Genomic DNA, 24,619 nt, shown 5'->3' with positions numbered 1-24,619 from the left:
ATTGGTTATGGTATTGTCTTCCATTGCCCTCCACAAGGTTCCGTCAGGTTCTGTGGCTCTGCCACCAACTGTGGGCCGTAGTGCCTGTGGCTTGACACCTAGTTTATATCTAGCAGACACTTTTTACTGAGGTCTTGCTGCCCGTTCAGTTGCTGCCATGGAGTTGATTCCATCCTCTCTAGAATTTCTTCTGAGATTGCTCACAACGTCTACTCCTTTCTTTCCTCAAGTCATTCAACATGACCTCTTCTTGGGTTTTACTAAACACAAGGTGCTGGTCTACCTTCCATGCCACTGGAATCTCTGAACAAAGGTTTTTGAAAGCCTGGCTGTTTGACTGGAAATCAAAGGGAGGGATGGAAATAGAAGGGTGTGAGTGACATAGGAAAAACATATATGAATTAGTGTTCCAAAAACTAGCCCTAAGAGGAAATATAAAGTGCCAAATGTCAATAAAAGTATGGTTGCTTGGAGTGTGCTTGGAGTGATTTGAAAACTTTATGAAGATGAGACTTGAACTGAGCCTTAAAGGATGGATAGAATTCACTATAAATGAGAGTGTCTATTGTGCTTCTGTATCTAAGGCAGTACCTTCATGTGTATGTTGGGTGGTGGTGACACATGCATGAGTCAGGGGCGTGTGTGGCATGTTTGGGAGTGAGTGTGTGGTGTTTGTGACAGGAAGGAGTTGAGAGTTAATACTGTTGCAGAAGAGCCTCAGAAAGAGAATTGTGGAACAGTCAGCTGGATGGATTTAGAAAGGGAAGATGCTTAGAAGGCTTTTATGGTAGTTCTGACCTGAACTGGAAAAGGATTGATGGCAGTGGGAGACAGTAATTAGAAACCACTGGAAAGAATCTGTGGGGAGAGGCAGAATTTAAGGTGATTCTGAGTTCTCTGCTGGGTGCAGAGGTATTAATAGTGTCATTAATGGAAACTGGAGAAGTCAAGATAGGAGTTTGTTGTGAGAAGAAGATAAGGGGTTTAATGGAGAATTTAATAACCTGTTGGAGCCCTGAAATGAGGTTAGATTTGTAGATAAAGGGTTTACCATATCATCGATCTTCACCATCCTGCTCTAGACTGGTTGTTTTTCCTGTTGACTATTGCGAAGAAGACAGTGATGAAAGAATATACTGATGAGAAAAGAGATGAGTATGTGCGATATTTTGGCTTGAGTTAAGTAGTTTAAAGTTTTTTATTTACAGAAATTTTATAGTTCAAAATTGCTTTGTAATATTTTAAGAGCCTGAAAATTTAGCATGCCTGGAAAATCCTTTTTAGTTTTAGCTTTCGTCTTTATATCCCTAAGATGTTCTCTGAGCATTTGTAAATCTCCACAGATTTATATTAATAAGCTAATAAATATTTATATTAAGTATAAGTTTGTATTAATAAAGCTAATAAAAATCTTTAAGGCTCCTTTTGTTGTTGTTGTTTGAGACGGAGTCTCGCTCGGCTGCCCGGGCTGGAGTGCAGTGGCGCAATCTCTGCTCACTACAACCTACACCTCCCAGGTTCAAGCAGTTCTCCTGCCTCAGCCTCCTGAGTAGCTGAGTAGTATAACATCTCATCATTTGAAACTACTGGCAATTGAGCTTATCTCAGTTTGTTTCCTGAGTTTGCACTTGAAGAGAATTATTTGTGTTTTTTTTTTTTTTTGAGATGGAGTTTCGCTCTTGTTGCCCAGACTGGAGTGCGGTGCTGCAGTCTCGGCTTGCTGCAACCTCCGCCTCCCGGGTTCAAGCGATTATCTTGCCTCAGCCTCCCGAGTAGCTGGGATTATAGGCACCAGCCACCACGCCCAGCAATTTTTGGGTTTTTGGTAGAGACGGTGTTTCGCCATGTTGGCCAGGCCGGTCTTGAACTCCTGACCTCAAGTGATCTACCTGCCTCAGCCTCCTAAAGTGCTGGGATTACAGGCGTCAGCCATTGCGCCCAGCCGAGAATTATTTCATTTCTTCAGTTCTCTATGATTGTTTAGTAGGTGGTTGGGGTAATTTGTAGTGTAGCTACAATTTTGAGGAATTGACTTCAGTATAAATGTAATTCTTATACAGTGTTTAGTAATGCTTCACAAATATTAAACATGACAGTATAAAAAATGTTCAATTATGTAAGTCCCTTTCCCCTGCCTGCTATTAGTACATATACCATAATATTTGTGCACTTTTATTATCTGAATTGGAAAGTATGTAATTAAAAACAGTTACGAATTTAGTACTTGTAAATTTAGTAGTAGTAAATGGTTGATATATTTAGAGACATTATTCATTCTATAGGCAGAGCTTGATGCACAAATGGATTCCTGGTCTCCTTGGTCCACAGGATGGGAACTGTTGGTATTGCATTTGAACCAAGGAATATTTGTCTTAAGAGTAGCAGTTTTGTCCAGTTCTCCTTAAAGAAGGCCCAGATTATGTAGATTTTATTGTGGTTTTATTTTACCAATTAATTGAAGTTTGAGTCCTTGGATAGAATTTGCAAATCTGCTTTGCATGCAAAATTAAACTTGTAAAGTAAATTTACTTGGGTGTATGAATATATTTAATACTTAAAGTGATATTTAGTAAGTTTTATTTCAAGGTAGAGTATTAACTTTTAGAGCTGGCTACTTTGGAAATAATTTTATGTACTTTTTGGAATGTTTTGACATCTGGAAAAAGTGTATTCTGTTAATTTCTTCGTAATACTGCAAAAAAACACATAGTTCAGTTGATGTTATCCTTACTGTTCAGTTCTGTTTACTAATTACCACAGGTAGAAATGGCTGTCTCAGATAATCTTCAATGAATTTTTTCTTTTCTTCTTTTTTTTTTTTTTGAGACAAGGTCTCACTCTGAGTGCAGTGGTGTGATCATGGCTCACTGCAGCCTCAAGTCCACTGGGCTGAAGCGATCCTCCTGCCTCAGCCTCTTGAGTAGCTGGACTACAGGCATGTGCCACCACCCTGGGCTAATTTTGTATTTTTTGAAGAGATGGGGTTTTGCCATGTTGCCCAGGCTGGTCTCAAACTCTTGGATTCAAGCAATCCACCTACGTAGGCCTCCTGTGCTGGGATTATAGGCGTGAGCGCCCAGCCACTCTTCAATGAATTTTACCTTGCAGTTACTAAACAACATTCCCGCAATGTTTCAAGTTCCCTCAGAGTGAACACTGTACATCATTACGTCTTTTTTTTTCTTTTCTTTGAGACAGCCTTGCTCTGTCATCCCAGGCTGAAGCACAGTAGCACAATCATAACTCACTGTAGTCTTGAACTCCTATACTCAAATGATACTCCTTCCTTGGCCTCCTGAGTAGCTGGGACTATAGGCACAGGCGACTGCACCTGGCTAATTAAAAAAAAAATTTTTTTTTTTGGTCGGGCGTAGTGGGTCACGCCTGTAATCTCAGCTCTTTGGGATGCTGAGGCAGGTGGATCACTTGAGGCCAGGAGTTTGAGACCAGCCTGGCCAACATGGTGAAACTCTGTTTCTACTAAAAATAAAAAAATTGGCTGGGTATGGTGGGATGCACCTGTAGTCCCAACTACTCAGGAGGCTGAGGCAGGAGATTCACTTGAACCTGGGAGGTGGAGGCTGCAGTGAGCCAAGATTGTGCCACTGCACTCCAGCTTGGGTGACAGAGTGAGACTGTCTCAACAACAACAAAAATTGTGTTTTTTTTTTTCCTTTTTTTGTAGTGATGGAGTCTTGCTATGTTGCCCAGGTTGGTCTTGAATCCTGGGCTCAAGTGATCCTCCCACCTCATTCTCCCAAAGTGCTGGGATTAAAGACTTGAGCCACCGTGCTTATTATCTAATAGGAGGCACATCTCTTAAAACTTTTGAGCTTGGTTTTGGTATTGCTTAGTTACCTGGATTTTCAGAGGTTGGTGGGCTAATTAGGCAGCTATCTGTCCATTATTTTACCAGGCATTTGTGACAGTGATTATTTTTTATGGCAATTTTTTGTTTGTTTTTTAAATCAGCCTGGACATTTAAATATATTATGCCAGTATATTAGTTACATGAAGATTAGCTAAGATAATGTAAGGTTACGGGCTGTTTAGTTACACTTACAAACATAGTAAGACTTATCAAAACAAGTATGGATTTTGAATGTGAATTTTTTAAAAGATATATTGAAATTACTTAGAGTAGCCCTGGATATATGTTCATTATGGCATTTATCTTGTTAGTAAGTTTTTACATGCTCATTTTAATTTCCAGTAGCATGAGCAAGTAACTTACATTTCATTCTTGAGAAACTGAAAGAATCTGCCTAAAGAGCATGAAAATTACCATTAAATCTGTATTGTCTACTTTCTGGATGCTTATATCATTATAGTTCTCTGCTCTTCCACACATTTTTGGGCTGCTATCAGTTTGTAAGTAATCATTATACAAACTAAATTTAAAAATTTAAGCAAGATAATTTTATATTACTTGGATCAGGGAAAAAATTGCAGTTGCTGAAGATGGTTTCATAGCTAAATATAAGCAATTATTTTGCTTTTTCTACTTTTTTGGATTTTATCATCTTTTCCCTTTTAGTAATAGAGTAATACAGGTAGGAATTAACTTAGCACTGCCAAATTAATAGTAATATTAGCCCTGCGTACACAGCGCAGGATTAAGGTTATATAGAAAAATGTCTCATCCATGTTTAATTTGGCTGACCAGCCCAATTGATTAGCCAATTTTATTGTTTTGTTAAGTTAAAATTCTGAATATAGTTGTCCATTGTTAAAATAAGTAAGTAGGGTTAAAATAGAGAATCGATAAAAATAAAGCCTTAAAAATCTTTTAGCTAAAGTAGCAGGCTTCAAGTGAAATTCAGTTTTGGTCTCCTTTACAGGAATAGCTATTCACAGTCAGACAGAACCACTTATCACGTTTTGCAGTATCTCCTGAGGAAGTCAGAATCTGAGCCAGCATGAAGACGGAATCTTGTCTTTGATCTGATTTGCAAACCGTACTTTTATTCTAATCATGTGCAAGGTGGAGGTTATAGCGTGGGAACTAAAATCTTAGTAAGTGTGGTTTTTATTTTAGCTATTAAATAGTATACTTTCTTATAGTGATTTTTTTTCTTCTTAGCAGAGTTCACACTATAAATGGTGTATGGACTTGGCAGGCAGGAACATAATACAGTATACTTCAAAAGTGAAAGATTTAGGCTGGGTACGGTGGTTCATGCTTGTAATCCTAGCACTTTGGGAGGTTGAGGTGGGTGGATCACGAGGTCAGGAGTTCAAGAGAAGCCTGGCCAAGATGCTGAAACCGTGTCTCTACTAAAAATACAAAAATTAGCCGGGCATGGTGGCATGCACCTCTAATCCCAGCTACTTGGGAGGCTGAGGCAGGAGAGTCGCTTGAACCTGGGAGGTGAAGGTTGCAGTGAGCTTAGATTGCACCACTCCACTGCATTCCATCCAGCCTGGGCAAAACATAGCAAGACTCCATCTCAAAAAAACAAAAACAACAACAACAACAACAAAAAAGTAAAGATTGAACCCTCTAAGTTCAGGAAAAATCCCTGAGAAAGAGAGAGCAAAGGTTGTATACTCTGCCTAGGATTTCTTTCTCTTTCCTGGTGAAAAATAGGTGTTGGGATGATACTGAGTTGATAAAAGTATTTAAGAAAAGTGGCCAATGTCTAAATTCAAGCCATTAAAAAAAATCATTAAATTTGTTATGTAAGTTGCTTCATTTATGAATTAGTTGCCATTAAATTATAAAGTCTTTCTTCATTATAGTGTAGTGTTAGCCCATTGTTGAATCCTAGAAATCTTTAAATAGTGTAAATATATTTTAAATATGAATTGGATTTTTTTGGGGGCAGGGGATGGAGTCTTGCTCTGTCGCCCAGGCTAGAGTGCAGTGGTGCGATCTTGGCTCACTGCAACCTCTGCCTGCCGGGTTCAAGCAGTTCTCTGCCTCAGCCTCCCAAGTAGCTGGGATTACAGGCACCTACCACCATGCACGGCCAATTTTTGTATTTTTATAGAGATGGGATTTCACCATCTTGGCCAGGCTGGTCTTGAACTCCTGACCTTGTGATCTACCCGCCTCAACCTCCCAAAATGTTGGGATTACAGGCGTGAGCTACCGCCCTCGGCCATGGATTAGATTTTGAGTATATTTTAAATATTCAGAATTTAAAATATTTTAATTATGAACATTCACAATGGAATGATTATGCTACTGGTTATTTCAGTGACCTTCCACAGATTTAATTTTCCCCAGTACAGTCTTCTTTTTTTTTTTTGCTCCAGATAGAACTAGATTTTGAGGCTACAGAATATCAAGGAACTACCTATTTCATAATGTTACTTTGTTAATTGTAGCCATTACTTCTCAACATGTTTCTTTGCTACCTGTGCTAATTAAGAACAGTGGATAATTAGCATTTTAAGTTGCTTTTCTCCCTTAGCGAGAATGACAAAATAGATGTTGTTTGATCTTCTGAATTCATGAATCATAATCTGTGTTCATAATTTGAGAATGGTTTTGTGTTTTAAGCTATTATTTAGTTTGTGTTGTTTCCTCTACCTTTGTTTCTTTAAACTATTGGTTAGTTTTCTAAATTGATGTGATGGCCTCCCTGAAATTAAACATTTCTATTAGTAGCTTCCCTTTAATCTCATCCTTCTTAGATCAGACCTCCTTATATCTCCTGCCTATCTCTTTTGCATTCCAAAGTTCAGTTTTATTAAATCCCAAGGTCTAAGATTTTTTCTTTGAGAATTTATCTCCAGTGTTTCTATGGAAATCAAAAAAGAAAATTAAGATAATTCAATGTCGAAATGTTACATGCATCTTTTGAGAAATTCATATTTTGTAGGTTGAAGGACATGCTTTTTGGGCAGCGTATTTTTGGAGGTGGAATGTAGTTATTTTAATAACCATGTCCTAATTATTTATAGCTTCCTGCCTGACACAGCTCACTTCAAGAAGTGCACAATGTCAGAACGTGGAATTAAGTGGGCTTGTGAATATTGTACGTACGAAAACTGGCCATCTGCAATCAAGTGTACCATGTGTCGTGCCCAAAGACCTAGTGGAACAATTATTACAGAAGATCCATTTAAAAGTGGTTCAAGTGATGTTGGTAGAGATTGGGATCCTTCCAGCACCGAAGGAGGAAGTAGTCCTTTGATATGTCCAGACTCTAGTGCAAGACCAAGGGTGAAATCTTCATATAGCATGGAAAATGCAAATAAGTGGTCATGCCACATGTGTACATATTTGAACTGGCCAAGAGCAATCAGATGTACCCAGTGCTTATCCCAACGTAGGACCAGGAGTCCTACAGAATCTCCTCAGTCCTCAGGATGTGGCTCAAGACCAGTTGCTTTTTCTGTTGATCCTTGTGAGGAATACAATGATAGAAATAAACTGAACACTAGGACACAGCACTGGATTTGCTCTGTTTGCACATATGAAAACTGGGCCAAGGCTAAAAGATGTGTTGTTTGTGATCATCCCAGACCTAATAACATTGAAGCAATAGAATTGGCAGAGACTGAAGAGGCTTCTTCAATAATAAACGAGCAAGACAGAGCTCGATGGAGGGGAAGTTGCAGTAGTGGTAATAGCCAAAGGAGATCACCTCCTGCTACGAAGCGGGACTCTGAAGTGAAAATGGATTTTCAGAGGATTGAATTGGCTGGTGCTGTGGGCAGCAAGGAGGAACTTGAAGTAGACTTTAAAAAACTAAAGCAAATTAAAAACAGGATGAAAAAGACTGATTGGCTCTTCCTCAATGCTTGTGTGGGTAAGTTTCTGTATTCTGCATTTTTTGCATGGGGTGGGAAAAGGTAGTAAAAATGATATGAAAAGAGCTGGGTGTGCTGACACACGCTTGTAGTCTTAGCCACTTGCTTGAGACCAGGAGTTTGAGGCTGTAGTATGCCATGATCAGTCTGTGAATAGCACCTGCACTCCAGCTTGGGTAACATAGTGAGACTGTGTCTCCACGCACACACAAAAATGTGTGTTTGTGTGTGTGTGTATATATATGTTCAAAGTCACTAGTATTTAATTCATTCAGCATGATAGCTGTACTTTCAAGTATGCATACATAAAAATTTGTGTATTTGTGATCTTGTCATAATTTTGTACTAAATTGCCCACAATTAATTGTGTTCATATCTCTCCATTACTGGGGGCAGTGGAAAGATTTAAGTTAAAGCAAAGTTTTTACACATTGGTAGTAAAATATATACCTGGACTTTAAAACTGCTAGTCTGTTTATTGTAACAAGATGTAACCGAGGAACACCAGCTGCTGCTTCCAAGTATTTGTAAACAGTGTGAGCATCTTGTGATGATAGAAGCTTTAGTCAGATGTTAAAAATACCACAAAAATGTGCGACTCCAAGAAGTTGAACAAACATATTGACCTTGAAAATACTGGTGTTAATTTAACATGAATGTCATGTAGTAGATGTTTGCAAACTTTATGGAACTGATTACATGTAGCCAGCTGATTCCATACTTCAAGTTGTCGTTCGTATCTATTGTGACATTTTCCTCAGGAAATGCAGTTAAAGGACAGAGATGCAGGAGAACAGAGTTTTTCTTCAGTTCTTGACCTTGTGAGTTAATTGTGATGTAATTCACAAAAGCAGTGACTTGAGTCTTCAGTATTTTTTTTTGAGTAGATTAGATGTTTGATTTTTATTAAATTATTTGGATGGGCTGCTTACTTTGACATCTGGTCTTAATAAGGGAAATTTTGAATGATTACTAGGTTTAAACTTTGTGTGGAACAATAGCTAAGCCTTAACTATACCTTAGCTGTATGTTTTCCCTCAGTCCCAATTTCTTTTATTTATCCCTCTGGGTACAGCCCAAGAATATGGAAGGTTTAGGTGTATGAACCTGTGAGTCCTAAGAATTGATTTCCAAGAAATCGTGAGTTTTAAAATTAAATTTTATATGTATTAAATTATATATATCATTTCCCCCCCCGCCTGCCCCAAGATGGGATCTCACTCCGTCATCCAGGCTAGAAGGCAGTGATGCAATCATGGCTCACTGCAGCCTCACCGTCCTGGGTTCAAGTGACCTGCCACCTCAGCCTCCCTAGTAGCTGGGACTCCCCATTAGCATGTACCACTATGCCCTGCTATTGTTTTTAATTATTATTTGTAAAGATGGGGGTCTCCCTATGTTGCCCAGGATGGTCTTGAACTCCTGGGCTCAAGCAATCCTCCCACCTCAGCCTCCTAAAGCGTTGGGATTATAGGCGTAATTTGCTGTGCCCAGCTGAAATCCTGAGTTTTCAATTTTAGCTTTGTTCTGGCAAAAAAGAATATCCCAGCAGATGAATCCTTCTGACCTCCAGACGTAGTAGGCACTTAGCAACTCATAGTTCTAGTTTCCTCCCATCCTGAGGATGAGGGGTTGAAAACACACCGAGCCATCTTCTGTCTGTGTTGTCCCATTTTATTCCACTGATTTTTCTGCTCCAAATTGAGGGGCAACATATAGTATGATTGTCAGTTAAAAAAATTTAAACAGGAGATACAAAAGAGTTTTGTTATTAGTTTCCTTATTGAGATCAAATTGATTTAACATAAAAATTTACCGTTTTGCAAGTGAACAACTCATTTGGCATTTAGTGCATTCACATTGTGTAACCACTACCTCTGTGTTGTTCCAAAACATTTTCATCATCCCAAAAGGAAACTGTGTACCCATTAAGCAGTTACTGCCCACTACCCCTACCCGCTAACCCTTGATAACTACCAGTCTGCTTTTGGTGTCTATGGATTTACCTATTCTGGATATTCATATAAATGGAATCTTTACATATCTGTGAGCTTTTATGTTGGGTGTGATTGTCTTTTAATTGCTTGTATGCCTTTGGAACACTCTTAAAATCTTTTTTTTTTTTTTTTTTTTTTTTCAGGGAGTAGTGTACTATGAATACTTGGACTACAAGATGGTGTTATAGTACATGTAGGTTTATAGATGAAAATGAACTAGACTTCATTGTGACGGTTCTTAACCTCACAGTGAAGGTCACTAAACCTCACTAAAGTCATAGAATCCTTTAGGAATCAGGGCTTCATTTCAACCCTATGTTGCTTCAAGTCAGTGGATCTCAGGATAAGAACACCTGATTTGAAATATTTTCTTTCCTTGAAACACACAAGTTAGATGAATCAACGTGTTTGTCTTTATGACATTATTTCTTCTTGGTCCTGCCTTTTTCTACATATCCTTACTTCTTTTGACTAGACAACTAGCCATCCTTGTACCTCTTTGCATTTTATTTATTTTTTTTGAGACAGGGTCGCGAGGCTGGAGTGCAGTGGCGCAATCATGGCTCACTGCAGCCTTGACTTCCTAAGCTCAAGCCATCCTCCCACCTCAGCCTCCTGGGTAGCTGGGACTACAGTTGTATACCACCACGCCCGGCGAATTTTTGTATTTTTTTTTGGAGAGACAGAGTTTTACCTTGTTAACCAGGCTGGCATCTTACTCCTGGGCTCAAGCGATCCACCCACCTCAGCCTCCCAGAGTGCTGGGAGTACAGGGGTGAGCCACTGGGTCCGGCCCATCTCTTTGCATTTTAATCACTGAGTTCAATTTAAAAGTGGAACAAGGCCAGGCACAGTGGCTCAGGTCTGTTAATCCCAGCACTTTGGGAGATTGAGGTGGGTGGGTCACCTGAGGCCAGGAGTTCGAGACCAGCCTGACCAACATGGAGAAACCTCGTCTCTACTAAAAATACAAAATTAGCTGGGCATGGTGGCACATGCCTGTAGTCCCAGCTACCTGGGAGGCTGAGACAGGAGAATCTCTTGAACCTGGGAGGTGGAGGTTGCAGTGAGCCAAGACCGCACCATTGCACTCCAGCCTGGGCAACGAGAACGAAACTCCATCTCAAAAAAAAAAAAAAGAAAAAAAAAGTGGAACAAAAACTTCTACCAATAGGACCAGTATTGGATTTGACCTTGTTTTATTTATAAAACGATTTGTCATTAAGTTGCTGTTTCTCTCTGCAAAGTTTCTAGATTCTTAGGGCCAAGGGTTGATTGTATTTGGTTCTTGGTAATGTGGACTATGTCTTTCCTATCGGCAAATATTTTTTACTATTAACTGTGCCATGTCATTCTGAACTGTTATACATAAGGTTATAATTATAGGCCTGTTTCTGTGAGATAGCCATATTCCGATGTGTAAACATAACTGAAATATGTTAAATACTTTTTTAAAACTTGTTTACATTGTGTTGGGTTAATTTAAAAAAGGCTTGAGCAGTAAGACTAACAGAAGTTCACATGTACTCAAAATTAATCTTTACTTCCCTTTTCTGTCTGCCTTATGTTCCCCAGATTTCGTTAGATACAGTGTATTTTGGGTTATTGATGTTAAGTGTTTTTTAAAAAATCCATCTCTAAAGTATATACACTGAGTATAAAATGTGAGACTTTTCCATTTAAAGTCGGAAAAAAATTTCAACCTCAGGTCAGCTTTGTAGCTGATAAACTAGGAATGAGGAAGATTCAGTTGTTGAGAGGGCAGATGTCAACTAAGGCATCAACAGTATCAAGCAAACATATTGACATAACTGTTGGGTGTAAGTTTCACAGAAGTCATATTATCTTATGTGGTGAGAGGATGTTGGGGACAGCTGTGCCAAAACCTGACATCAGTAGTGGAACCTGAGGTTGAGAATCAGGGTGGTAAAGGTAGATGTGTGAATGTAAATGTACAGTTGTCTCTGGAATGTCTGCAGTTAGTACTAGGTATTTTTAGGGACATCAGGTTTTTAGGGCGGTCATGTCAGCACTCACCATAGACTGCTTTTCTCACTGGGTAGACAACAATGTATACCTAATGCCCTGCTTTTGTTCTGCTATTGTATTGAATCAGTTGCCTTATGAAACTGCACTTCAATTTGTGTACATAGATATGTCCTTAAAAAGACACAGGGTTAGATAACACCATATTAAATCTGTGCTATAATGTGTATTTCTGAATCCTAGATTCAGATATCCAGCTGCCTATTCAGCATCTTTCCTGGAGTGTTTAATAACTCAAGCTCATTTCAAGCGCAGTGATGCTAAAACAGAACTGGTCTCTCCTTCAAATCTATTTTTTCCCAAGCTCTCATCTTGGTTGATGGCAAATTTCTCATTCCATTGCTTGTGCCAAAAGCCTTGTCCCTCTTTGATTCTTCTTTCTCTTATGCCCCACTCCTACTTCTCAGAAGATTCTTTGGCTGTACCTTCAAAATATATCTGTACTCTGGCCACTTCTCACTATTCTTGTCCAAACCATGATCCACCCTTGCCTTTGCCCTCCTTACAATCTGCTGTCATCAGAGGAGCTAATTCTGCTCAGAACCCTCTAGTGATCGCCTGTTTTACTTGGATTAAAAGCCAGCATCCCTCAAAAACTCTACAAGGCCATCTACATGCTCTGTATTGCGCACTTGAGCTTCCCTCCATATACTTTTGACCCTTGAACAACACAGGTCTGAACTGTGCGCGTCCACTTATACGTGAGTTTTCTACCAGCTCTGCCACCCCTGAGACAGCAAGAACAACCCCTCTTCTTCCTCCTCCTCCTCAGCCTACTCAAGGTGAAGATGATGATGATGAAGACCTTTATGATGAACCACTTTGACTTAATGAGTTAGAAAATGTATTTTCTCTTCCTTATGATTTTCTTAATAACATTTTCTTTTCTCTAATGTATTACAAGAATACAGTGTATAATACATATACAAATATGTGTTATTCAACTGTTCATGTTATTAGTAAGGCTTCCGGTCAACAGTAGGCTATCAGTAGTTTTGGGGGAGTTAAAAGCTATACATGGATTTTCTACTGTGTGGGAGGTTGGTCCCCCTAATCTCCATGTTGTTCAAGGGCCAAATATAGTTTATCTCTGAACTAATCTGTTTTCCACCTTTTCCATTTCATTCCAGCCACTCTTGCCACCTTTTTTTTTTTCCTATAAACAAGCCTCAAGCCTTTTACTTGCTTGTTTGCTCTGCCTGGATTGCTCTCCACCTTCGCTTCTTTTCTCAGATATTGCCTTCTCAGTGAGGTCCTCCATGACTGCCATATCTAAAATTTCATCCCTGTCCATTATCCCTCCCCACAGCATTAATTTTCTTCATAACACTTCTAATATGCTTAGTCATCTTGTTTATTGTCTGTCTCTAGAATTTAAGCTTCCTGAGGGCCAGTAATTTTATCTGTTTTGTTCAAAGCTGTATCTTAGTATGTACAACAGTGCCTGCTACATACATACTAGGCACTCAGGTATTTTTATATCAATGAACGAATGAATATTTTTGTGAACTAGGGTCTGGGCAAACCTTTATCCTTCTCCTCCTATGACTTTCTAGATTCTTTGCCTGCTTCCTCGCTCTCTATGTTTTTCAGTATTTGGGGCTCAACTCAGGAGAGCCAGTTTTACTTCTCACTGGTTGTCAGTAAGACTGAGGTAGGTAGTGGGTATGAAAGGGTCTTACAGGAAAGGGTATAGAGGCTTCAGTTTATCACCAGGCAGTCTATGGATATGAAAAGTCTAAAGTCAGGTTTATGTTTAATTTCTCTACCTTCCTACTTTCACTCATGGCAATATTTGTTTTTTTAAAAAAATCATTCTATGTGTTTGCTATAACTATCAAATGAGATTTTTACTTGAAATGTTTTATTCAGTTGTCATTGGACCTACAGCTTCCTAGTTGGCATTTTATCTCACTTCCTAAACAATAGCTGCATCTTTCTTAAGTTTAGGAGCTGAGATTTGGTTGGGGCTGTTGAGGGTATAGGGGGGAAAAATCAAACTTAAGTAACAAGTTCACATTGAAACTATGTATATACATATATATGTATACACACATATATACATATATGTATACACACATGTGTGTATACACACGTATATACATATATGTATACACACATGTGTATACACACGTATATACACACATGTGTGTATACACACGTATATACACACGTTTTTTTTTTTTTTGAGGCAAGATCTTGCTCTGTTGCCCACGCTGGAGTGCAGTGGTGCGATCACAGCTCACTGCAGCCTTGACCTCCTGGGCTCAAGCAGTCCTCCCACCTCAGCTTCCCTGGTAGCTGGGAGTACAGGTGTATACCACCATGCCCCTAATTTTAAAAATGATTTGTAGAGATGGGGTCTCTCTGTGTTGCCCAGGCTGGTTTCAGACTCCTGGACTCAAGTACTAGGACTACAGTTGTGAGCCACCACCTGGCCTGAAACTGGAATTTTTATGCTGAAATACTCAGTTGCCCAATAGCAGTGGTATGAACAGCTTTCACTATGGGGAATATGTGAATCAGTAATGCCTCCCGGTGCTCTGAAGTTTTGGGGTGACCTGAAGTGCACGAGCAGTGGTGTTCCCTGTTGAAAATCACTGACTTATGGACTGAACCAGAACCTCTTCTTTATCAAGTAGCAGGCTGAAGTGGCATATGAGGATTATAATTCTGATGGTTTCTGAGCAAAATCTGTCCCACTTTCAGAATTTTGGCATGTCTGTAAAGACTTAGATGATTTTTATTGTTTTATTTTTTAATTAATTAACTAATTAACTTTTTTGAGGCAAGGTGGTCTCACTGTGTTGTGTCTCCTAGGCTGGAGTGCAGTGGTGTGTGATCTTGGCTCACTTCAATCTCTGCCTCCTGGGCTGAAGCAATTCTTCTACCTCAGCCACCCAGGTAGCTGGGACTATAGACGTGCACCACCACGCCTGGCTAATTTTGCATTTTTTGTAGAGATGAGGTTTCCCCTTGTTGCCCAGGCTGGTCTCAAACTCCTGGGTTCAAGCAGCCCGCCCACCTCGGCCTCCCAAAGTGCTGGGATTACGGGTGTGAGCCACTGTGCCTGGTCTTAGATGATTTTTAAAACCTAGAACATGTATTGGTAACGTTTTCTTATATTAGTTGTCTGCAAAAATAGTTATATTTAATCTGTTATTTTCCCTTTTCTCGTAACTTGTGCTGAAAATCAATGTTTGAGGCAAATCCATTTGGATTCTAATTGTATTTGGGCCTCTTGCCAGAAATCTGTATAACGTGTCATATGGTATCTGTCCACTCTGGAGTGCCAAGTGTAACTCTAGAAATATCTAAATATTTCCACAGTTTCTGGATGGGTCTGGATATGGTGGCTCAGTCCTGTAATCCCAGCACTGGGAGGTTGAGAGAGGGGAGGATCATTTCAGCCTAGGACTCTAAAACCAACCTGGGCAACTTGGCGAGACCTCGTCTCTATAAAAAATAAAAAAAATTAGCAGGGCATAGTGGTGTTCCCATGTGGTCCTCACCTATGCAGGAGGCTGGGATGGGAGGAACACTTGAGCCCAGGCTGCAGTGGGCCATGATTGTGTCACTGCACTCCAGCCTGGGTGACAGAGCAAGACCATGTCTTAACACTTACATGGTATTAAATATGTCAGAAGGTATTTGTCCATTTGGTTTTAGTTACACACATTGTTTAAAAAAAAATAGCAAAGTGTAGGCGTATTACATTTTAAAATATTCTTTTCAATTTGTTTTGGTGTTGATATTAAGAATTACGTATATGGATGGACATTTACAATTTGTCAGAGGTTTTTCTCAAGTAAATTATTAAATTAGTATTACTTTTTTCTCTGGAGAAACAAAACTGTTGCAAAATGTAATCTATAATGATTTTTTTTTAAAAAGTTTCTACTGTTGAAATATGTGCCTGGTGTAATGAAAGGGAGGTTGTACAGTAATCCAAACAAAATTAAATTAACTTCTGTGAAGGAAAAGTCATTTAGTTTTTGTGAGATTATATTCCTTTGAACTGGAATGATTTTAAGGTGATTTATATTACCAAGAAAATTACCATGTCAAAACAGAAAAGGAAATCCTTGCATTGGACACTGGTGATTTTGCCCATTTAAGACATCTTTGGGGTGACTTTTTAACTTGAGAGAAAACTCAGGGCATACAAACGATTGTGAAGAAAAAAATAGAAGAAGCTTCTATTCTCTAGTTCATTACTCCTTAGCTTTAAAAATTATTTCTTTCACAAGGATATTTTATTGATGACTTAACCTGAAGGCACAAAACGTTCAGTGTTTTTAAAAACACACTATCTGCTGGGTGCGGTGGCTCATGCCTGTAATCCCAGCACTTTGGGAGGCCGGGGCGGGCGGATCACTTGAGGTCAGGAGTTCAAGACTCGCCTGGCCAACATGGTGAAACCCCGTCTCTACTAAAAATACAAAAATTAGCTGGGTGTGGTGGCGGGCGCCTGTAATCCCACCTACTTGGGAGGCTGAGGCAGAAGAATCTCTTGGACCTGGGAGGCGGAGGTTGCAGTGAGCCGAGATCAAGCTACTGCACTCCAGCCTGGGCAACAAAGCGAAACTCCGTCTCAAAATAAATAAATAAATAAAAACAAAAAAATAAACACACACTGTTGATGAGATAAGTTATAGTGTCCAAATTTACATTTTTAACTTGCCCGTTAACTTCCTTATAGGTTCATCTCCCTCCACCCCCTCTTTGGGCTTTTTGGGTGATTTACATGACCAATACAAATAGAGTGGCAGGCAAGATAATGTCCATACCCCACCTCCCCATGCCTGCATCCCAGTCCCCAGGATTTGTGAGTACGCCACCTTACGTGGCAAAAGAGATTTTACAGAAGTGATTAAAGATTTCTTAAATGGCAGGGTTATCTGGGTGGGTGGTGTAATCACAAGCGTCCTTGCAAATCACAGCGGGAGACAGGAGAGAGAAGATTACAGATGGGACCATGAGAAGAGAAGCGGAGGCTTGAGAGAGTTGCAGGGCCATAAGGCAAGGAATGCCAGCAGCCTCTAGGAGAAAAGGCAAGGCTTTTCTAGAGCCTCATGAAGGAGCGCAGTCCTGCCAACACCTTGATTTTAGCTCAGTGAGAGCCTTGCTGAACTTCTGACATCCTGAATTGTAAGAGAAAGTTTGTGTTGTTTTAAGTCACTAAGGTTGTAATCATTGTTTGAGCAGCAATAAGAAATTAATGCAAATAACTTTTTTAAAAACAAATAATATCTTTTTTTATGAGATGGAGTTTTCGCTCTTGTTGCCTAGGCTGGAGTGTAATGGCGTGGTCTTGGCTCGCTGCATCCTCCGCCTCCTGAGTTCAAGTGATTCTCCTGCCTCAACCTCCCAAGTAGCTGGAATTATAGGCGCCCGCCAACATTCCCAGCTAATTTTTGTATTTTTAGTAGAGACAGGTTTCACCATGTTGGCCAGGCTAGTCTCGAACTCCTGACCTCAGGTGATCTGTCCACCTTGGCTTCCCAAAGTGCTGGGATTACAGGCGTGAGCCACCGCGCCCAGCCCTAAACAAATAGTATTTTTTTTTTATTTTATTTTGCGATGGAGTCTTGCTCTGTCACCCAGCCTGGAGTGCAGTGGCGTGATCTTGGCCCTCTGCAACCTCTGCCTCCTGGGTTCAAGTAATTCTCCTGCCTCAGCCTCCCGAGTAGCTGGGTTTACAGGTGCACACCACTGTGCCCGGCTAACTTTTGTATTTGTTTGTTTTTTTTTTGTAGAGACAGGGTTTCACCATGTTGGCCAGGCTGGTCTCGAATTCCTGACCTTGCCTCCTGCCTTGGCCTCCCAAAGTGCTGGGATTACAGGTGTGAGCCACTGTGCCCAGCCAACAAATAATACCTTAATTTGACAATTTCAGAAAAATTTTACTTAATTTTCACCAGTTGCTAGAGGAGGTCAGAGCCATTGTTAATAATGAAAGAAGTTGAGGTACAGAGGGGCTGACTAGTATGGGAAATAGCTGTCCTTTCCAAGACACAAATGGTAACAGTGTTTCTTTCTGCTGGATATGGTTGGGGGTTATTACTGGAGCTTTTGAATTATGTTTGATGCCTGGGAATATTAATGTTTTCAGCCCTGCCTTTTTTCAGGTCAGCGAAATAAATATGCCTTTATGAAGCTGATTGCTGTGGCGCAGGGTAATCTGCTACTTGCTAATATTTTACAGCATTCCATGATTAGGTCACATTATTTGGGCTTGACTTTTTGTGTGCGGTGTTTCTGTAGTGTGTGTTCTGTTTGCTCTGCTCATGTTGGACTGTTTTTGGCTTGGTATACCAAAGCTGTTTGGACAGTCTTTCAGTGTTTAGAACTTTTCCTGTTCTATGGATTGCTTTGCAGTCATCATTACTTCTGTGTTGGTAGCTCAGTTGCAGATCTGTGTTATAATATGTCATTTTTTGAGATCATCATCTGTGAGTTCAGAGAGGAAGCTCGTGAAGTTGTTCACAATTATGGCTACTTTTTAAGTGCTAGGTTATGAACTTTGATTGTATGCTGATGCCAAACTAGTGTTCTACTGAAAGATACTCTTTTGATTTAGTGTCCTTTTTTTTTCTTTTCCCTTTCTTTTCTTTTTTTTCTGGAGACAGGATTTTGCTCTGTCGCCCAGGCTGGAGTGCAATGGCATTGATCACAGCTCCCTGCAGCCTCGAATGCCCAGGCTCAAGTGATTCTCCCACTTTCAGCCTCCTGAGTAGCTGGTACCAGAAGACAGCACCACCATCCCCAGCTAATTCCTGTTTTTTTTTGTGTGTGTTTTTTTTTTTTTGTAGAGGCGGGATTTCACCATGTTGCCCAAGGCTGGTCTCAAACTCATGGGGTCAAGTGATCAGCCCGATTCAGCCTCCCAAAGTGCTGGGATTACAGGTGTGAGCCATGGTGCTTGGCCCCTTTTTTCTTAATACATTGTTTTACATACAAATGGAGGCAGAACCAGTAAACAGGTCTTGCATAATATTAATAGTTTTGAACATTTAAAACCATCTAATTGCCCTTTTATTGAAGACAACAACACAAAAATATTTTGAGTTAAAAATGGTACATTAAAAGTTTTTTTTTTTTTTTTTTTTGGAAACGGGGTCTTGCTCTGTTGCCCAGGCTGGAGCATAGTGGTGTAACCTCAGCTCACTGCAGCCTCCACCTTCTGGGTTCACACAATCCTCCTGCCTCAGCTTCCCTAGTAGCTGGGATTACAGGTGTGCGCCACCATGCCCAGCTAATTTTTGTATTTTTAGTAGAGATGGGGTTTCACCATTTTGGCCAGGCTGGTCTCGAACTCCTGACCTCAGGTAATCAGCCCACCTTGGCCTCCCAAAGTGCTGGGATTACAGGCATGAGTCACAGTACCTGGCCCCTTTTTTCTTAATGCATTGTTTTACATATGAATGGAGGCAGAACCAGTAAACAGGTCTTGCATCTTATTAATAGTTTTGAACATTTAAAACCATCTAAGTGGCTGGGTACGGTGGCTCACGCCTGTAATCCCAGCACTTTGGGAGACCGAGGTGGGCAGATCACGAGGTCAGGAGATTGAGACCATCCTGGCTAACACGGTGAAAACCTGTCTCTACTAAAAATACAAAAAATTAGCCGGGCGTGGTGGCAGGCGCCTGTAGTCTCAGCTACTCTGGAGGCTGAGGCAGGAGAATGGCGTGAACCCAGGAGGCGGAGCTTGCAGTGAGCTGAGATCGCCCCACTGCACTCCAGCCTGGGCGACGGAGACTCTGTCTCAAAAAAAGCAAACAAACAAAAACAAAGAAAAAAACCCCATCTAATTGCCCTTTTATTAAAGACAAAACAAAAATGGTTCGAGTTAAAAATGTTACATTAAAAGGTTTTTTTTGTTGTTGTTGTTGTTCTTGTTTTGTTTGTTTGTTTGTGTTTGAAACAGGGTCTTACTGTGTTGCCCAGGCTGGAGTGCAGTGGTGTAATCTCGGCTCACTGCAATCTCCACCTCCTGGGTTCAAGTGATCCTCCTGCCTCAGCTTCCCTAGTAGCTGTGATTACAGGCATGAGCTACCATGCCTGGACACATTAAAAGCTTTTAATAGGATCCAAAACGTATACAGACTTCTGTAGCATTTTTTGGCCTGCATCCATAAAAGGAAAGTGAGTGCTAGAATACTGGCAATGCTTTGTATGTCCTTGGCTAACTTTGCGTGATACTCTTAAGTGTGATGTGTGTGTAGCTATGAAAACTGTGATCATTTCATTCCACAAACATTCATGATTGTGGGTTTACTTCCTGTCCAAGGTAGTTCATATAGGTAATAGAGTTATTTTTAGCACCATGAAATAAATATTATCTTCAGGTAGTTTTTGTTTTTCAAGTTTTTAAGGATTTCCTGTTTTGATTTTGGAACACTGGATATAAAATAACATTTTATGTCATGATTTTTAAGTGAATTGTGAGAATTTCCAGCAACATAAAATATTCTAATCTGTAGGGAACACGCACGCCTGTGTGCACACACACACTTTTCACCTCATTCCTTTCTACTGTTAAATGATGCTGGCCAGTTTGGTCCGGGATTTGAAAGTACTTCCTGACACCTGTGATAAAAAGAAAGCTTCCAGGAATGAATGTTTCTATTAAGGCAAATGGGCGGTGATGGCAGAAATAAAGCCCCAGTATTCTCTTGGTTGCCTTTAGTATGTCTGAGACATAATTCTCGGCTTTCAGAAATGATTGATTACACAGGGTTGCCAACTAGTAATGTGCCTTTTTATGCTGAGAAAGTGACTATGTCACGTGATTCTTGATTATGTGATAACTGACATTTGAATATGCAGCATTGATTTAGTAACGGCTTTCATTTAAAAAAGAAAGTAACTATATTAAATGAACACATTGAATTATGAAATCCAGATGTATCCTTTAAATATCAAGTATAAAAGGATGTGTTTTGACTCTAGAGAATTGTTGGGATCTAAACTAACTTTAAAAAGTTGCATTAAACTAGGCACATGGTTAAAAAAAACCCAGGCAGCACAGAAATGCAAATATAAAGAAATGCAATAGTTTCTTCTTCTCTCTACCTCCAGTCCTGCTGTGCATAGACAACCACTATTTTCCCTGCCATTCTTTTATTTCACTTTTATTTATTTTTATTTTTTTGAGACAGAGTCTTGCTCTGTCGCCCAGGCTGGAGTGCAGTGGTGCCATCTTGGCTCACTGCAACCTCTGCCTCCCAGGCTCCAGCGATTCTTGTGCCTCAGCCTCCCAAGTAGCTGGGACTATAGGCAAGCTTGCCACCATGACCAGATGATATTTGTGTTTTTTAGTAGAGGCGGGGTTTCACCATGTTGGCCAGGCTGGTCTTGAACTCCTGACCTCAAGTGATCCACCTGCCTTGGCATCCCAAAGTGCTTGGATTACAGGCATGAATCACCATGCCTGGCTCCTGTCATTATTTTATAATGAGAAATTTCAAAACCTGTATAAAGGTTACAAGTGTAATATATTGAACACCACATGCCTTTGACCTAGATTTTCCAGTTCTTTGCTATATTTGGTGTCTCTGTATGTCTTTCTTATGTGTATTCTCTGAACTGTTTGAGAGTTAGCTGAAGACATCATGACACTTTTCCCCTAAATATTTCAGCATGTGTTTCCTAAGAACAAGGACATTTTTTCCTACACAACTACACAGTATAATTATCCAAGAAATTTAATACTGAAAGTCTATAGTTAGTTTCACCAATAGTTTCAGTAATTGCTGTTGCCACACCTTGTTCAGTTAAGGATTATACATTGTGTATAGTTTTGTCTCTTCAGTCTTCTCTAATCTAGAAGAGCGCCTGTTTTTTTTTTTTTTATTTCATGATTGACATTTTTGAAGATTCCACTTTTGCAGAATGATCTTCAATTTAGATTTGTGGATTTCCTTATGATTAGATTCAGTTTAAACATTTATCTTTTTTAGAGGAGGGAGGAATACTATAGAGGTGATATTATTTGAGGCAGCACCTCCGATATCTCTGAATAATGTCCTTGTATCATTGTTCCTTTTTTTTTGCAATTTATTTTGAGGTAAAATATACGTAAGATAAAATTTATACGATTTTACTCATTAAGTATATGCTAGTAACATTAGGTACATTCTTAATTGTTGTGTAACCATTTCTACCATTCTCTCTAGAGCTTTTTTACATCTTGGAAAACTGAAACTCTGTATCCATTAAATAGCTCCATTCCCCCTTCCTCCAGCCCCTGACAACTATCACTTCCTGTCAATCAATTTGACTGTCCTAATAACCTCATGAATGGAATCATACAGTATCTGTCCTTTTGCTTATTTCACTTAGTATAATGTCTTTAAGGTTCATCCATGTTGTGATCTGTGTCAGAATTTCCTTCTTTTTTTTTTTTTTTTTTTTTTTTTTTTTTTTTTTTGAGAGGAAGTTTCGCTGTGTCGCCCAGGCTGGAGTGCTGTGGTGCAATCTGCGCTTGCTGCACCCTCTGCCTCCCAGGTTCAAGGGATTCTCCTGCTTCAGCCTCCTAAGTAGCTGGGACTATAGGCGTGTGTGCCACCATGCGTGTCTAATTTTTGTATTTTTACTAGAGTCGGGGGTTTCACCATGTTGGCCAGGCTGGTCTCGAACTCCTGGCCTCAAGTGATCCACCCACCTCGGCCTCCCAAAGTGTTGGGATTACAGGCGTGAGCCAGAATTTCCTTCCTTTTTGAGACTGAACAATATTTCATTGTATGTGTATACCACAGTTTATCTTTTCCTCAGTTAATGAAAATATATTATTTCTTTTTCACCAAATTTAGACATTTGTACTGACTTCTTGTAACGATCTTTGAGAGTTTAGTTCATTTTTGAATAATAAAGGCAGACTACTTAAGACTAGCATGTGCAACATAGCGGGACCTCTTCTCTATTAAAAATAAAAAACTTAGCTGGGTGTGGTGGCAGGGTGCCTATAGTTCCAGATATGTGAGGCTGAGGTGGGAGGATTGCTTGATGCAAGAGTTTGATGCTGCAGTGAGCTATGATCATGTCAGTGCATTCTAGTCTAAACAACAGAGCAAGGCTCCATCTCAAAGAAAAGCAGACTATATGCATTGTAGACCATTTCAGAGATAAGAAAAGCTATGAAAAAATAAAAATAGTTTGTAATCTCACTGCCTAGAGGAAGCCTGTCAGATTTTTTGTGTATTTTCAGTCTTTTTTTTTGCATTTATTTACTTTTACATAGTTGAGATTATATTGTATATCCTTTTTCATTGAACTTTATATTTTGAATCAACATGTTACCTTTTAAAAATGAATGTGTAATAATGACATTGAATTGCTGCACCTTAAATTAACCTGTTCTTTATTAGCAGCAGTTTGGGAGTCCCTGTGGAGCTGTCTTTGCTGATGTGTGTTATTAAGAGTGGCATGCTGTCTCGTTTTATTAATCATTTGTATTTTTTTCTGTGAGTTGTTGATTCATGTCTTTTGTTCACTTTCGTTCACTTTCTTTGGTGATTTTTTTCAAGTTACATGAAATCTATATGAAAAATACACATTTCTAGTCCCAGTCTGGGCAACATAAAATCATTTTTGGCCTCGGCCTCCCCAAATTGCTGGGATTAACAGGGGTGAGCCTTGGCGCCTGGCCTCAGTTACTTTGAAAAATTGTCTTAGCTTTTACCTTTTCTTTGTTCATTCATTCATGCATTCAGGTACTCACAAAGTGTGCTCCCAAGCACTTTGAAAGAAGTCATGGCTCTCAAAGAGTTTATAGGGCAAACAGAATTTAGCAAGCCAGGATAGCTCAGCAGAGGAAGTACAGGGTCCTAGAAGGAGCATATAACCTAATCTCATTAGGAGATTTGGAGAGGACTTTTGGTGACATCTAAGCTGAAACTTGAAAGAGAAGAAGGAGTAGTGTTTCTATTAGTGGGAATTTTATGTGTTAAAAATCCAGGGTCGAGAGACCAAGGCATGTCCAATAACCCGAGAGAAGTCAGTTCGTTGGAGTGTAGAATGAGGACTGTGAGAACCTGTAGGGAATATTGGGACTATTTAACCTGGTTAAATAGGTTAATTCCTTAACCTGGTTAAGGAATTTAGCTGTTAGCCTAAGGACAGTGGTAAACTTTTTTTTTTTCCCCCTGAGATGAGATCTCACTTTGTCACCCAGGCTGGATGGAGTACAGTGACATGATCACGGCTCACTGCAGCCTCAACCTTCTTGGGCTCAAGGGATCCTCTCACCTCAGCCTCCCAAGTAGCTGGGACTACAGGTGCATGCCAGCAGGCCCGGCTTATTCTTTAAATTTTTTCTGGAGATTGGGTTTCTGCCAGGCTGGTCTTGAACTGCTGAGCTCAAGCAGTCTGCCCTCCTTGGGCTCCCACAGCGCTTGGATTACAGGTGTGAGCCACTGCGCCCAGCCTAGTGGTAAACTTTTGTAAAGAGAGTGCCTTAATTAAATTTGTAGTTTAAGAAGACCACACTCACCCTAGTGTAGAGAATAGATTGGGAGGAAGCAACACTTGAGATGGCAGACCAGTAGAGTAAATGATAGCAACTTAGGTATAGTTAGGTATAGCTAGGGTAGAGTCAGTGGAGATGGGGAAAGGGAGATTTATTTGAAAAAGACTTAAGTAGAATTGGCAAAGCTTGGAAGAATTGATACTGGGCTGAGAGGAGGAGGAGTTTAGAAAGCCAGATATTTGGTTTGGACATCTCGGTTGGCTAACAGTATCATTTTTTCCTGGACATAGGAGAGGGAAAGTTTAGGTTTTTTAAGAGGTTTTGTGGTGAGGATGCC

General features: G+C 39.9%; 1 protein-coding gene across 4 annotated transcripts in view; it reads left to right on the top strand.

The window, feature by feature from the left end:
- ZRANB1 (zinc finger RANBP2-type containing 1) overlaps positions 1-24,619 on the top strand; it is a 70,467-nt gene that overhangs the window by 19,473 nt on the left and 26,375 nt on the right. Inside the window, exons 2-3 of one of the 4 annotated variants that reach the window (XM_063616969.1) lie at positions 4,842-5,016; positions 6,913-7,763. The exons of 1 other annotated variant lie outside the window; for it this stretch is intronic. In XM_063616969.1, coding sequence (XP_063473039.1) covers positions 4,976-5,016; positions 6,913-7,763 — 892 coding nt within the window. In that variant the 5' untranslated portion in view covers positions 4,842-4,975. Of the gene's footprint in view, positions 1-4,841; positions 5,017-6,912; positions 7,764-24,619 lie in introns of those variants that run through there. 2 more of the 4 variants (XM_055246086.2, XM_055246091.2) reach the window with 2 other exon arrangements.

Source organism: Symphalangus syndactylus, chromosome 2, assembly GCF_028878055.3.
Source record: "Symphalangus syndactylus isolate Jambi chromosome 2, NHGRI_mSymSyn1-v2.1_pri, whole genome shotgun sequence".
In the NCBI taxonomy this organism is placed as follows: Eukaryota; Metazoa; Chordata; class Mammalia; order Primates; family Hylobatidae; genus Symphalangus; species Symphalangus syndactylus.
The sequence above is the reverse complement of the archived record's forward strand: the minus strand, read 5'-3'. Positions and strand labels throughout refer to the sequence as shown.